At 40.3% G+C, this 16,811-nt stretch overlaps 1 protein-coding gene and 1 non-coding gene across 3 annotated transcripts in view; both read right to left on the minus strand.

Annotated features, from left to right (window-relative positions):
- Nucleotides 1–16,811, minus strand: part of dennd2b (DENN domain containing 2B) — a 44,990-nt gene that overhangs the window by 704 nt on the left and 27,475 nt on the right. For both annotated transcript variants that reach the window (XM_010791483.1, XM_010791482.1), the window contains exons 9-19: nt 16,142–16,326; nt 14,877–14,986; nt 13,935–14,004; nt 11,992–12,069; nt 10,691–10,831; nt 10,410–10,558; nt 4,161–4,338; nt 3,167–3,208; nt 2,613–2,724; nt 751–990; nt 423–509 (exon numbers count right to left, since the gene is read on the minus strand). In XM_010791483.1, coding sequence (XP_010789785.1) covers nt 423–509; nt 751–990; nt 2,613–2,724; nt 3,167–3,208; nt 4,161–4,338; nt 10,410–10,558; nt 10,691–10,831; nt 11,992–12,069; nt 13,935–14,004; nt 14,877–14,986; nt 16,142–16,326 — 1,392 coding nt within the window. The remainder of the gene's footprint in view (nt 1–422; nt 510–750; nt 991–2,612; nt 2,725–3,166; nt 3,209–4,160; nt 4,339–10,409; nt 10,559–10,690; nt 10,832–11,991; nt 12,070–13,934; nt 14,005–14,876; nt 14,987–16,141; nt 16,327–16,811) is intronic.
- trnae-uuc (transfer RNA glutamic acid (anticodon UUC)) lies at nt 1,768–1,840 on the minus strand. The gene has a single exon. It is a non-coding gene; the product is annotated as a tRNA-Glu (tRNA).

Here is a 16,811-nt window from a genome sequence, read left to right on the forward strand (position 1 = left end):
ATAAAATCCTACGTGCATGGAGCATCACACGCCTTAAACTGAGATTGCAGGTGAGCACAGATAACATGTCCCCCTCCAGCAGATGAATGTGGAAACCCTTCTAGTCTCAAACTGCACATATATTATTCTGCACAGTGCAGCTAAAAGTGAAGTTAAATTAGAATTATAAACTATCAACAAAGTTTATTTTCTCCATTAGTTAAAACATAGATTGAAATGAGAAAGCGGCAAATTGAAAGTTGGTGTGTAGCTCCCTCTGGAAAAATAACTTCTAACAAAGAGTTGTGTGATATAACCTTGTAGTACGAGATTGTTCAAAAAAAGCTATAGAGGAAATATCTGAGCAGCCTGATTTCAGAACTGCATAAATAAAAAACGTATGCAATCTGAGTTTGTCCTTGTGTGTGTGCTGCAGGACTCACCAAGGCCTTTCAGAAACTTGTTGACTCCACTCTGCTCCGTCTCTGGCAGCTCCTCCAGATACTGATCCACCCTCTGCTCAAACAGACCTGACAACAGCACAATACAAGAGATTTAAAAAAAGGAAATATGAAACATCTTAGTATTCAAGGAAGTTGCAATTATTTGTGTCTGCCAAGAAGAGCAGAAGGAAAATATGCATATGGTAAGTTCCAACCACTAGAGATCAGTATTACTGCAGAGCCCACTCCTGCACAGTTAGTATTTCAGTTAGTAGAGGGGTGGAAATCCTTAAAGAAGAAGTGTACAGAGAAACAACTGACAGACTACCTTTAGCCCGTGTCTTCCTCAGCTCCCGGTCCTGAATGAACCCTGCAAACATCTGAGACTCCATGAAGACACCCAGGAAACGACGGATGCTTTTAGACGCCACAGACTTGCGGAAGGCCTCTCTCTGGAAAACACGCTCTCCTCGCTCATTCTGAGTGATAAACAGGGAGTAATGGCCGATGGTCTCCAGGAAGAAGCGGATGAAGGCCTCTGACACCAGGCTGTTCAAGGAGTTATACTCTGTAGACACAAAGGAAAAGGGATTATACAGAGTACTTTTTTTTGCTATTCATAATAAAGTCCTTACACAGATTTGTCACACACAGTATGTTTACATCAGAAAGAAGCAATCAGAGTCAGATTAAAACAAAAATACATGGTTTGGATTACAGATATTTCAAATGATATGTTAATCTCATGCTTGTTCAAATCAGTCAGTAATTTAAACAAAAAAAAATAAATTAATAATGTGGTGGCGTCTTTATGACTTCTATTTCTCTTACATTGGTGTTGTCACAGTATTTAGCCAGTATATATCTATTGGGAAATCAGAGTGAAAGCTTCATGGGGAGACCTGTTTAAGATCCATTAAAGGACATTTTAAATTAAATGTTCCCCTCCTATAATCATTGTTTTGTACAGTGAAGGTAAGATATCATTGCCAGCTCGTAGCCCTGGCAAACTGTCTAAATATTACAAGGAGGAAATTATTGTTTGTAGACGCATGTCAAATAAAGCTCAAATGTAATTTGAGTTTAACTGACTGCAGGTTGCAGGTATTTCGTGGAAGAATGTGGAAAGCAGAGACAGAAAGTCTGTCCCACGAAGGCTTTCTTCCTTTGAATTCAGCGATATGGAACGGTGTGCATATCTTTGTAAAAGATTGATCAGATATTATTTATTATTGACTCTGCATATCCATATTATTCTCTTGTTATTTGGCCTGTAAACTGAAGTATCACAAATAAAACCCATTATTGATCCCTTGGGTTTAATTAAGCCCTCTTAAAATCCTAGTTCCCATACCGGGAGTTGAACCCGGGCCGCCTGGGTGAAAACCAGGAATCCTAACCGGCTAGACCATATGGGAGACACTTTGAGACATTAAGCTAAAGCCAAAAACTTCACTTATATGTGATTGTTGTCTTCTCACAACTGTACGGATCAAAGTGTTTGTGTTAATTTGCCACAGATTCACCCATTTTCAATAATAAAGCCTCATTGGAACCCATTACAGGTAGGGTAAGCGTTACAACAATATGATGATGACATATTTGCACACTTCAGATGATTAATGTATGCATGGATCCGTAAACATGTATGTGCATATATAGATATGTTTATTTCTTATCTAGTCTTGCTATCTCTGATAAACATGTTATACATATTATTCTTGTTAAAATATTAATAGTTGTGTTTATGATTTATTTTGTTTATTGTGTGTATAGATTTGGATCTTTAAGGAAATATTCATTTGTGTGTTCCCCTAATCGACTAAACTTGTTTATTTGTATTTAATATTATTACGTTTGTTGCGTTTCTGTTTTTAGCAATCATTTTTGGGGATGGGACAGAGAGAGTTTGCGGTTTTATTGAAAATGAAAAAGAAAATAACCATAATGGTAAAAAGAACATAGCATGATTGTGCACCAGTCTGCTCGGTACGTACCACTTACGACCAGGAACAGATAATGGTTTACCTCTAAAGTGAGGCTTTGAGTGTGACTCACTCTGATGAGCAGTGTCTACAGAAGACGTCAGTTTCACAGAGACTGAACATGTTGCTGCTACAGTAACGGTTGTTCTAATTAACAAGGCAAACATCTGTCTTGGCGGGACGTGGGGATTTGTCTCTTATTCACCTTCGTCTGACTCGCTGTCGGAGTCCTGACTGATGATGTCATTCCTCTGCTCCAGCGCTTGCTCAAGAGCTGCCTGAAGTTTCCGCGGCAACAGTGAGGCCTCGTCGTCCATCTATAAACAACCGAAAACATTGCCGTCACCAGCGATAAACAACAACGTTTGGAGAATCAGTTTCAAAGGCTCAGACTTACAGCAGAGAACCGCATGTTCTACAGCCTTGTTTAAAGCGAGACCATGTAACGTTTGAAAGAAGAAACAACACACTCTTCTTCTAACAGACGAGAATAAAATGCACACTCACTCTGTACACTCGGGGGGTTTTGCTGCTTCAGCCTTACATGGTCTGGTATGACTAGTAACTCATGGTGCCTCATGTTTGTTAACTTTACATAGATACAGTTTGATGACTGGATGAGGATATGCTTTTCAGCATGTCAATAATGATAAATATGTATTTAATATACAGGTGAAAAGCAGTTTACAATATTAGGCAAAGTTAAACAGACTGGCTTTCAACTCAGGTTTCCTCCAGATCTTTAGTTCATAAACGTACCTGTCGGATGAATCGGTCAGTTCCTAGGTCAACCATTAAAGCCTTTGAAAAAAAAAGAAAAGATATATCATTTTTCAAAAGTTATTTAAAAAACTTAATTTATCTACAATATAGATGGATAGAGAAGTAAACATGTACAATTGTAATTGCTATTTTATTGATTTATCAAATCATTGATTGGTCTTTCTGTTCAAAATCAAATCATTGAAAATGTTGCTTACAAGTTTCCAAAACCCATTTTGAAATGTATTGTTGTTCCATGACCACCACTGACCCAAAACAAATAATGAATTCACATCTCATTCAAAAGGTAGAGTCCAAGAATAAACCTTGGCTTTGAATTCTTTATTTTAGTTAATAGTGACATGGCTGGTTGATTAATATAAAAAGACAAGAGGCAAAGGAAGAGAAAACAGCCCACCAATTAAAAATGGAAATCCTATTCATCTGTATTGTTGAAATGACACTAATATCCAATAGTCCAGGAAACAGACTTCAATCAGGGATGACAGAACATAGAGATAGAGGCAGAACAATCAGGGGGTGTTTCTCAATGTCGAGGACGCTTGCTTGGTAGCACATGTCTTTCGAGTCACTTGCTTCAGAAGCGAGGCATTAATCCTTCCTAGCCTCGGAAACCGAAGAATTGTGGAACAGGCTAACAGGTGTGCAGGTGTGCGCCATATGCGAGGCCCCGCCTTAAATGGAGCGCCATTTTCCGCCAAAGATTTGGAAATTGGTCCGTGCGCAAAGCATTGTGGGGATTTTAAGACCGCAGACTCTACACATGTGCAGCCTCGAAATTTCTCGTTACGAAGTACGCCGGCCTCTGTAGAATTCCAAGTATGCTGCTGGACATTGGAGCAGTCTTTCGGCGGCACTCGATGACGTAGTATGCTTGAAATAGTGGCTCTGGAGCAGCCTTCCTCGACATTGAGAAACACCCAGGGACAGAGGTAGACATCCAGAGAAAGTGCAGATATTTTGAACTCACTTCCTCCACAGGCAAGTCCTTTAGCTTGGGCAAAGAGCTGGACAGCAGCCCCACCAGGAAGGGAGTGGGACAGCACACGATATCCAACATGGACCCCGGCAGCACGGGGATGAAGGTGTGTTGCCAGGAGAAGGGGTAGAGCAGTGCCACCACTGCATGCATGCAGCTGGACAGAGTACTGATGATAGGAGAGCAAAAAAAAGAAAAAGTCATACACCATCAATCATTTTCACACTCGTACAACAACAACGCCCTTCAGAGGCCACACCAGATCAAACTGAACAGGGTCAAAACAGCCGGATGTTTCACTAGATAATGAAAAAAACGTTTGTTCCACACTGAAAGGGGAGTGGTAGTTTATATGGTCACAACATTTTCCTAAAAATACCTTCTGCTGCAGTCATGAACTTGAAAACAAATAGTATCACTCCCTTAAAACGGTCCAATCATTGAACTGACAGAGCAAAAACAGTCTATTTGCAACACCAATCTCTCTACCCAAGTTAAATGGACACTTGATTCTATATTCCTTGTTACTTTAAATGTGAAAACAGCACATTTTATGTAGTTTGAAACTTTGTTCTTCCTTCAGCTCATCTGAGGGACAGTAAGATCCAACAGACCGTTTTTTCAGACGAAAAAATCCTTTTAAGACTTCACATTTCAACAGCTTCTGGATAAATATTGCATTTCTCCTACTTGGAGTTTTACACCATCCACTAAACCACACTGAAGAAGGATGAGACCAATAAAAAGCATTATTGTGACATTACTATACTCTGTCTGCAGGGCTGGCGTGACTTTGACATGTTGCTATAGTTAAGCTGGAAGCTTGTTGGCGGAATACCAAAAACGCACCAATTGGGTCTAACTCCGACAGCTGTGGTATAAAATGGAGATCACAAATAGCAGCCCGTCTTTCTCACGATCCGCCGCTTGTTGACAGTGGCTGACCCTCCTCCCCTCTGTCCTCTACATAATGTCCAGTCCATGTACACAAAGGGAGTGAAAATAAACTGTGGGTCTGATCACGCACACAAACACACAGACACACAGACACACAGACACACACAGCGAAGCTCTAAATCAGTATGGATCAACAACATGAGCAGGGATCAAACATGGTATGCAAACGCACCCCACTGGAGATATATACACTTTTAATGAGGAATGTTTTTCCGTGGTCGGAGATAAAATGACAACACTTCGAAAAACTATTCAATTAATTCAGGCTACATGTTTGCCACTGCTTTTTTAAATCTTGACTTCCCATGAGTCAAATTGCCAAGTTCAAAATGTGTTTTCTCGACAAGGTTCAATGGAATTACACCAGTGAAAACCCGAAGGCTACAATAACCACAGTGCTCAGTATTTTTAAGGCCTTTTCCAGATCACTCATACCGTGAAGCACTTGCAGCTTTTCTTTGGCCGGACTGATTTCCATTTGCCTGAGGAGGGCTCGATAATTCCTAACAGATCCCGTCTCCTGGGTTTGACGAGTTCCAACAGGGAATGATGGGGCACAGATCTCAGAAAACCTTCGCCACAGGCTACACGCGGCCCCACACACCACTGATACCAAAAGGATCTATTACACTCGTACCCCAACCGCACACTCTTGGGAGAGGATGAACTTGCAATGAAAACACTCTGCGCGACTAGAGATTGCCACTCAACTCTGGAAAGAGAGAGGGACATTCCTGTTACAAACAGACCGAAACTTCAGACTATCAGACCACACAAAAAACAATGAAAATGTTTTCTGGTCCACCAACAGGTGAGAATAATATAAAAGTAACAAAAATATCCTGAATGAATGATTTTAATTAGAAAGAGTCAGCAGACAAATCATTGTTCTCTTCTTATTTGATAATGCCTAATGGTTTTGGGGGTTGTATATGTAGATGATCACAGAAGTTTCAACCTGCTTGTATAGGGAAGGAAATGTTAGTCTGTCAGTCCACTTCTTTGTTCCACAATGATAATATGTTAGCAACTACTGGATGGATTCCCATAACATTTTTGTTCAATGCTAAATGCCTGCAACACTAATGACTTTCCCATCAGCTGTACTTTGTGTGCATCTACATTTGGCAAGTGGCAAAGACAATCATCATGTTAGCAAGCTAGCCTAGCCTCCTTGTTTGCTTTTAGTAAAACCCCACAAAGCTCCGAGCATTGATTAACACTCTGCGGTTATTGTGATGGCAACAAATACATACAAGGACGAATTTTTGGTTTTCCGTGCATGGTATTTTAATCACTTTTCAGGACACGGATGCAACGTTTGCCATATATAAGTCCAATATATTACTTGTGGAAAGTACACTAGGCAAGCATAAACTAAGATTTCAATATTAATTTTGATGGATTTCTATTTGATTACACACTCAAAACTCATATAAAGTTATGAGTCAACTCTCAGGAAAAGAGATGGACATGTTCCCGAGGTCTTTGCAGAGCTTGTGTGTGTTGAGGTTGGGAGCTAATCCTGACATATTAGCTCTCGTAGGTCTGCCAGGCCTGGTTTAGTGTGTGAGAGTCTGAACTGGCACATACTCCAGGAAACATGGGATCCAGAAGCTTAGACTGTGAAGCCCAGAGGAGGAGGGAACATTTCAGTTTCCAACACAGAGAGAGGGAGACAGAACTCTGCACAGCCACAAGCTTCAAACCGCTACTAAAGCGATGCACCGTGTCTCCCAGTGCTGGCATGGTAAGACTGACTCCACAGAGAGAGGACAAAGAAGACCATACCGAACCTCAGCTGTCAGACACCAGCTGTTCTGCAAAGCCCTGAAACCCATTCTTCAATGTTAAATCTCTTCTCAAGCCCAAAATAACACTTACAAATCATATACAGGTTAAGCAGAGTACATATAGACCTATAAGATTATGACAAGCTGCACAGGGTGTATTTTTATCCGCTAGCAGAATGTTCTCTGCTCCCTTAGTCCCCAAATGATTTCCCCTCACTTCCTGTCTTTAAGGATCTCCAGCCACCGTGTCTTAGTCTCGGTTCTGCGTCTCCACAGAAGGCAACAGCAGATTCCTTTTTACAATGAGAAATCACCTCCTGATGGGAAACTCTACATGCTCTTATTCTAACCACAGAAACGTCTGAGTTTCATCAGCGCTGTCTAGAGAGCGCAGATAAATGTGTGCAGGTGTTTGCATACGCGAGGGTCTACGCGTGGGTGTAAACATTCACAAGAACGACACTGATGTAAAAATCAGCTGGTCAGGCTCCGGTAAAGTCTTTCTGGAATCTTTAAAAAACAGAAACATCTCACAGGTTTGCAGTGTGTATTTCACTCCAAGTTTAATACCACATGGGAAACCGGTTAAGTTGTTAAAAGCGGTTTTGGATTTGTGCCAGCTCTGCAGAGCGTGTTAGAGAAAGTGTTTGGGAATAACTGAGGGCTACATGAAATGAGTATGCTTCAATGCTTGGTGATTAGCAGAATGCCAGCATCGGTGCAATAGTTCCACCTGTCTGATGATTGCAGACATCATTGATCATAATAATGCAGCTGCAAAATGTGCGTGCTCTACTGACTTCCAACTCATTTCCAGTATATAAAAAATACACCATAAACTTAAAAAACGGATACTTGACATTATACTTTACATCATTTCCTTTCAACCAATCAAACAAGAGTCTTGCATTCCACTGTGAAAAGTTAACCGTTTTTTATCTGGTGCTTCTACATGATTCTTGTTAGTGTTTTTAATTCCTTGTTATACTGTAGTGTCTTTGTTACTTTAATCTCAACAAATAGATATGATTAAATGATGATTAAATAGAATATAATTGCAAGTTTTGAGCTGTTTGGGACCAACCTTAACACTAATAGGGCGAAACCAGAGAGTGTCTATGCAGCGAGCCAAGCAGTCTTCTGCACCTCCCTTTTTAATCTTCCCCTCTCTTGTCCTTAAACATAGACTTCTCATCTTTCATTACATTTCTCACCCTTGTTCTCTTCAACCTTAATGAATTTGTGACATCAACCTCCTGTCACAGGATATGTGCAATCAAATATTATTGTATACGCTTAGTTTGGATGTGGACATTCTGATTAAAATACTGCGACGGTGGGATTCCATCATCTTAAGAATGGAGTCAAATCGGGGAAACTCATTTAAATCTAATTCGCTGTTACACTACTGACTGTAGAAGTATTTCACAGCTATACCAAGAGATACATTCAGGCATGCACATACACTTTTGGTTACTTTCCTCAAATCTAGCCAGAGGACTGAGAGAGGCAGTTTAGATCACAATGCAGCACTGACAAAAAACTCAGCAGCGTCAGCCGGTAAATCGAGTTAGGCTATTACAGAGTGACATAGCTGATGATGAATTTATCTGATTAGGCATCCGACTTGTCATTACAGGCAGCAGATGATGAGAGATCACTTTTAAAAAGAAATCGTCAGTGTGGACTTTCATGCCGAGGCAACAACCGCTTCGAAGAAACAACAAAAGGTTTCATTGTAACAAGAATGAAGTGATCGTAGCATGCCAAAGAAACAAGAACTAATAGTCCTTGCAGAGAAAAACATGCCTAACATGGCTTTTCCTCTCACTTCCTACTTGCATTGGATATACATTTCAAGGCTAAAAAACATACATCATGTTCAGCTGGCGAGGTATTTTGGGAACGGATTATGTACCAGAGCCCCAGAGGGAGCAGCCCTTTTATCATAGAAGTCATTAATGCTGCAGAGAGGCCCCGTCACTGTTTTTAAAAGAAACCATAACACAGGAGCTCTGCATGTACTGTATGCATGTACTGTATGCATGCAGGCCTGCACATTCAAACCCACCCACACACGGTTTGAGCAGTATAATACAGCAAGTATGCGGCAAAAGTATTTGTCTTAATCTGAAGTTTTACTTTAAGGCTATTTTAACCTTTGTTAAGTTTACAGTTTTATTCATTTGAATAATATCTCAAAATGACAATGCAAACATGCTGATGGTCAGCGAGTCCAATGTTTATCATGTTCATCATCTTAGTGAACCATGTGAGTATGCTAACATTAGCTAATGTTTTATAAGATGACATGTGGACCTGATGATAGTGCTATATTAAAAGTTATTGCCTAGAGAGTGCCACAGTGACTGTGACAATATATCCTATATTTGTTACCTCATGGTGAAGAAGAGAGGAGTCAAGGGATCACTAAAGCAAGTAGGGTTCATCGTCTGGAGATCATGAATTAATGCTCTTTGTTTCCAATTGAAAAGTTTCCCAATGCAGTAAGAGAGATACTCTATAATTGTCTCTCATAGTTCACATATATTGCATTGTATGATAAATTAAAGATAACACAAAATCACTGATTTGCCGTATAGTTATACCATCACTGTCTTAGGCAATATATCATGATAATATTGAGTTACCCCCTGATTCCCACCCAATGACTCCTTGATGTTATCACCTCTGGTAATGAGCAATTTAGACAGATTCTCTCGAGGGACACAGAGAGTGCCGTAGCTCATACGTAGGGAGTGAACGGGGCATCATAATTCAAACGGTGACAGTCCATCCACAGATCACGGAGGGCAGAGTCGCACACACAGGAAGTGCATTCCTTCTCCTCACAGTCACTGCCCCCACTGATGTTTGTTTAAACTGGGCTTTGATACATGGAGAGATTACTTCTCCACTCCAATCTCCTCCACCCTCGCCTCCAATACTCCAAAAAGTACCCTTCTCTTCTCTGGAATAAGAAGACAGACTGGGACACCAAGTCCTCAGGGACTCTTCGCATCTTATCAGTCACACCCTCTTCTCCTCTGGCAGTGACTCAGTGGTGTGACCCAATTTACTCTAAAACTGGCAGCTGAACGACTAACCTGTATCTGATACACAGGAATATAATATAATCAAACATATTGACATATAGTGTATTCTTTAAGCCCCCGACTGACAAACCCACAGTCTCTGTTGTGTGTCTGTGTGTGTCGATCGATTGATGCATTTCTGATTTCTGTCATCATCAGCAAGGATTAGTCTTAATGGCTACAAGCTGGCAGTCTGTTCAAATGTTTTTGGAAAATATAAAAATGCTTGCAAACAGGAGAGGTTTGTATTTGTTGTATACAGTATATTCTCAAACAAAGCAATAGTCACAGACCAATTGATTCAGAAGGAAGTAAATGACATTGCTTTACGTTTTTTTGCGGATGTCTGAGAGTAGATATTCTCACTGAAGAGGAAGACCAACTCGGAGCCTTACCTGAGTTTATCAGCCACAAAGATGACTCGTCTCTCCAGCAGCAGCGAGGCGAAGACTCGTATCACCTGGCGCACACTGAGACAACTGAACAGACTGTCAAAGTCCACATGCTCCAGCCTGGAGTCAGTAGGCCGCCTCAGCTCGATGACCTTAAGTGACCACGTTAAATAGGAAATATTGGTCACAATATGACAGTCTGGAAATTATCCGGACTGTATCTGGAACTGTATCTGGAAATTATTTGGACTAAGGAATGAAGTAGTGAAAGTAGCAGCTCTGACCTCATTTCCTGCACCAGGCAGAAAGGTCTTCACTTTGATAATCTTCCCTGGTGCAGGGAAGGGCGACTCCATCAGACTCCTCATGAAGGGGTAGACCAGGGCGGCTGAGACGCCTCGCCGCCGCTCCACCTCGTCCAGGATCTGAACAAGGAAGCACAGTTTCCATAACATATTTCAACCAGTTTCAACAACACACAAAGTTTCTGGCAAACTGTTAAGTCGAAATGTACCAAGGCTTTTACCCAGGTCGAATGAATAGCCAAGCAAAAATAAGAAAAAGTGCAGAGTCATCAAGATTATTGACCAAGACAGCACATGATGGAAACATATTGTTATGTGTTTGAGTAGCAATTGTTTGGAACTCTGTATTAATTTTCTTTTTTGATAAATTGCACACAAAAGAAAATCCATGCCAGTGAGATTGGAAATGTCCACCCAGTTTGCTGTATCGGTCCAAGCTTCCCGCTTTCTGGAAAGTTGATTAGAGAATTGCTTGTTTTCAAGGTCATATGATATCACCTCTCTCGTCCTTTCCATCTCTCTATCTCTCACACACAACTCCCTCGGAAATCTAATACTGGCCTCCTTTCCCATTTAACATGAAAGCACTTAGATTCCTTTCATTTCCGTCTCAGGTTTGCAGCTGCACTGATCTCAAAGTGGAGACATTTGAGATGATCTCTTACACTCTTGCATCTGTGAATGCCCTAAAACATCACATGACACTAATACGTTGCTAAAATCTACAAGGCACAGTCATTCTGCTTCAACTCAAATACATAAAACATATTTCAGATTTATTATGTTTTGCCAAGCTTTTGCATAGCCTTTATTTACTTCCTAGTTATTGCTATTAAACAAAGAAAACAAAGCATAGTTTCAACTATTACTTTTAAGTAAAATCAAAATGTACTTACTACTTTACTTTAAATGGACTTACTCACTTTAGATTCATTAGTATTAAAATAAGTCAAAAAAAAAGTCAAACAAAGTGACAGCTCTGCTCTGTGTTAGCACCACTGAGTGAGAAGTAAAGGAAACAATTACTCTGGGAAATAAGTACGAAAAAAAAGAAAGAAAAGGAGTGTTTTTATCAACGATGGGGCATTCAGCAAAAAGCCTGCTGCAAGTCATTAATTTCAGCTGTGAGACCGATATAACCACAGCTACAATACCACACACAACCAGCATACTGTACTGACTGTAGTGTGTGTGTGTGTGTGTGTGTGTGTGTGTGTGTGTGTGTGTGTGTGTGTGTGTGTGTGTGTGTGTGTGTGCGTGCGTGTTAAGGCTTAACTCACCGTGGAGAACAAGGCAAAGCAGCCCAGCCTGCTGATGACACAGTAGACCTCTGGAAGTCGAGGTCCTTTCCCAGTCGGCTGTAAGGCAACAGAGACACTGATATTAAAGGATTTGATGAAGACACACATTTACAGTCATTCTCAAAAATAGTAGACAAGCAATGTAGCATGCCACAAAGTTTTGGGACTGAAGAGACAGTTTAAAGTCTCTTTTAAAGGTTACTTCTCAAGCTTTAGAAAGCTCCTTCAGAGCCATAGAAGACATTATACATTTCTTTTCCAGCCTGAATTAAGTGTTTGTGTCATGAGGTAACTGAACTTAAAGGTAACAGTTTGCTTAAAGAAATGTGTTTGTATTAAATGGGTGGAACTCCATATATTAAAATAAATACAGACCATGATAATACAATCATGACCTGAAGTCCATGATAGTATCAAATGTAGATACAGGTAAGTTGTTTAAATAGTGAAGCTGAAGTCTTTAAATCTAAGCGGTGATCTGAGGTGAAAGTCTTTTATGTGGATACCAACTTCCTAAACACAGGTGGTTTATCTGCTCCTGCTGATCATATCTACCTTCCTCTGTACACTCATAGACCCTTATGTGCTTCCAGAGCACAGACACTCAAACACACAGTAACAAATGAACACAAGCTCTCAAGAACCAGCAATCCACTTGTCCATATTAGGTATACAATTTTCTCCTCTTGTTTCTCCTCCGCTTTTCCAAATGGATGATTAAATCAACTATGTGGAGCTTGATTCAAGTCCTCAGGAATGCTAAGTTACTGCCAACGGCTGGTCGCACAGCCGGGAGGAAGCACAGTTACTAGAGGAGAGCAGCTCACCTCTTCCTCTACCTTCATTAAAGTCTGCTTCTATCAAGACGAAAACTCGGGTCAAGAGAGACGAAGGAGTTTGAAAACACTTACACGATACTGCTATGTTTTAGTGTAATTTGACTTCATGTATAACACTGTGTACTAGTTGTCATAGTGGATGTGACTATACACGGCTACACTCATCAAAAAAGTCTTTGTATGCAAGATAAGAAAAGCTTGTCTTGTGTGTGTAAGTCAATGAAAGGGTAAAGGGTGAGGCTGGCGATCAATTGGCGGATTTCTCTGGCGAGAATGGATCGATGGCACTATTTTATATTTGTTTCTCTTTCTAATGTATAAGTTTCTAACTCAACTGCTGGTGAAAACTAATACAATGTTATCTTTTAAGAAGAAAAACTTATGATACATCAAAGAATTCACAAACGTCTGGCTTTAATCCAGCACATACACATACACAGCGGTAAAGACACTCCCCGTAAACTACTGAAACATACACACTCTCGTATTGTAAACATACTCAGAAATACCAAACTGTAAACAAAATCACCACCACATTCACAGAATCCCACAGTTATGCTCTACCCGCAGGCTAAATAGAAAGCTCAACCGAATAACATCAAAGCGCTCTCCGGACTCATTATGAGGAGGAAACGTCCACAATGATAAAGTTCGAGTTTTTCATGGGTTGTCTTTGTCTCGACTTCCCTGAGAAACTCTCATTAAATTAAATTAGTCAATCGTAATGTTTACCGTAAGTTCTTATATTAAGTACTTCAACACTACTCAAAATGTACCCAGCGACTGTAATTTGTATATTACAGATGTAATAATATAAATTATTAAATGCACATGTCATAACATATTTTACATTTAAGTAACTGATTTTTTTAACCAATTATATCATGGGCGCAATTTTTATTTTATTTTTTTTGCTTTAAATGTTCTGTCTCCTGCTGCCACGGTGGATTGTCATGTAACACATCAATGGCCCCAAAGGAAAAGCTTATCACATGTTCTCACAAAAAAAGATTTGTCACTACACACAGGGCTCAGCAGGGTGTGAACAGGGAGCAGGGGAGGAGGAGGTGAACTGTGGCTTACCAGAAGGCGTCTGCAGTACCCGAACCTCCTGCTGCCGTCCTCTCCCGTCAACATGAAGGAGAAGGTCTCACTGTAGCAAAAACACATGTACACACATGAGATTAGAAGCAAAGACACATACTGTAACCAGGTAGACAATTTCACGCCAGATGCCACTGAGCTGCATTTAAAGGTCCCCTATTATACTGTTTTGCATCAATATATTCCAGGTCTCAGATATATACAAAACATGTCTCTGAAGAGTTTGGCTTGAAATACCAAACAGATCATGCATTGTAGCATCCCATAAACCCCTCTGTTTCAGCCCTGTTTCAAAAGTGCTGATTCTCTGTCTGTTACTTTAGAAGAAAATAAGCCGTCGCCCAAGATATTTGGTTAAAAAGAAGAAAATGGTGCTCTAGGAGGATATTCAGGTGATAAGGTGGGTGGGGGTACCTTGGTTGGTGATTGGCTAATGGTTACACAAGTCAAAAAACCGTTATGACATCATAAAGTGGCCTGAATCTGATCAGCTCATTTTCAGACAGGTTTTTATAAAAATGGATCAGAACAAAACATTTCCTGAAATGTTCAGAATCTCTTTACACAGAGGTGACAAATGTTTATGTATAAAAGACATTAAAAATTGAATTTTGCATAATAGGTGACCTTTAAGGGGCTTTGATTTTTACCATCCTTTTTCTTTTCTTTTTGCCTTTATTGGTTGTATTAAAGATGGACCTAGAGTAAATGAGGCTGTGTTATAATTTCAGCCTTAGTACATGTGAGGCCAACTCTACCAGATGAGCTACTAGGATCACCTTTACTATTATGTATTAAATCAGTCCCTCACAAGACCACACACTTTATGGAAGTGCAATTCTAAATCGCTAGAATACTGCTTTCCTGGACCACTTAGTGAAAAATAATTTGACCCTGAATTAGGAAGATTTTCATCCATACCTCGAGTACTCAGTCACAGGACTCCAGTCTTTTGCATCTGGGAAACAAAACTGAGGAATGGCTTTGAGTCTCTGTTCGGCCTCCCTCATCTGCTTGGTGGGTCGCTCTAGCTGTGAGTGGAGAGGAGAGGAGAGGAGAGGAGAGGAAAGGAGAGGAAAGGAAAGGGAGAAGAGATAATTCAGCTCATTCTCCTTCAGATAACTGTACTCCTTTTTTAAGATCCACTTGGATGCTAGCGTGACAAATAATTGACCAGACTAACATTTCTTGCTTACAAGGTTAAACCTTTGCCCCCCACTTACAACAACAACAAAGTGAGTGTTTCCCTGTCAGACAGAGATGAACTTCTCCCAAGGGGTACTTCTACTGAACCAAATCTTAAATAACTTGAAAAAATATCTTTGAATAACTAAAAACACTTCCCGGCCACAGAAATGGATCCTGGTTATTTTTATCCGTCAGGCTCCCAAGACTCCTCAGGCTCTTTGCAATAAATCTTAGCCGCCTGTCCAGCCTTAACTTGTCAACTACCTGCAAATAACGTCTGAAAAGTTCAAATATAAATATATTTTTACTTTTTCACTTTCACCAAAACAATGACATCACTGTCATACCTCTCAGCAATCACAGTTCTAAAGTCATCCATGCTCAAAGTGGGAACACTTTGTAAAGCCTACAGTACATAATCAACTCTTGTTCCAACACGTTATTTCTAGATGACACTTTATCTGTGGCATTAACATAAATATCTTTCAGACTGTCAAATATGAATTAAGTGGATTAAAATTGGGTTGTGAAAATCAAAACAGCTCATCTTGTTTCATCTCCACTTATTCAGACAATATATCCTGTCAAACTGTCCAGAGAGTTTAGAACGTTTCGTGCTGTGCTGCTGAAATGTTAGAGTTTGAACTCTGTTATCCAAATGCAGAACTTTATCTATTTTTAAATATTATTATTTTTATTATTTTTTTGCAATTTAACAACACATTTAGAGCTTTGTAGCTGACCACTTCCAGACCATGCCCTAGAATTTTATGCTAATAAACATTGTTTTTGTAACCTTCCTCATTCTCATGAACAGACTAAGAGCTGTCTATATCGTTAAATAATGATAAAAAAAACGTGGCTCCAACCCATTGTAAGCTTTGGATAACACTAGTGCAATGACATGTAGTATTTTTGATTTATAATTCCTGGGCTCAAACATACCTCTGAAGCATTTTAAGGGATGGATTTTGTTATTATAACTAACAGGCTCTTACCTTGGGGAACTGGTAGGTGACCTCTGGCGAGTAGGAGTTTTTGCTGGGTTTCTTTTTTAGTGAAACAACCACAAAGTACTCAAAGAGTTCTCTCTCCTGCCACTCAATGAGCTGCAGCTCCAGTGTTCTGTAGCTGGGGGCCCGTCGCAGGATGGACTGCAGTTTCAACAACCTCTGTGTGTGAGCTGAGGAGGGAAGCAGACAATAATACATAAATAAATACAATACGATATACATTATTGCTTCTCTGAAAGGACTCTGATGTCTGGAGATATTTACATGTTCACACATCCTTACACATACACACCAACTGACAATGGCAAATTACTGCACAACTGTCAAGGCCAAAAATATGCGAGGGTTGAGAAGCTAAACAGACAAACGGACTCAATCTCAACTATTTTCACAAGTTACAGTTCAATATATGAATCTAGGGCTCATATGATAATAACCATCAGCAGTCATGAATTTAAGGCCTCGTCCACACGGATACGAAACGGGTTGTATCTGCTACAGTTCTCTATCGTATGGATGGTTCGTCCACACGAGGCCGTAACGGAACCGCGGAAACGGAGCCCTCAAGCGGTGACGGGTACCAAGGTGGGTAGATCTGCAGACAAAACGCTCTGGGGGGGGGGTCTAACGGCTCCGTGTGTACGTCCTATACGAT

Source organism: Notothenia coriiceps, unplaced genomic scaffold (genome assembly GCF_000735185.1).
Source record: "Notothenia coriiceps isolate Sejong01 unplaced genomic scaffold, NC01 NC01_scaffold00035484, whole genome shotgun sequence".
Lineage (NCBI taxonomy): Eukaryota > Metazoa > Chordata > Actinopteri > Perciformes > Nototheniidae > Notothenia > Notothenia coriiceps.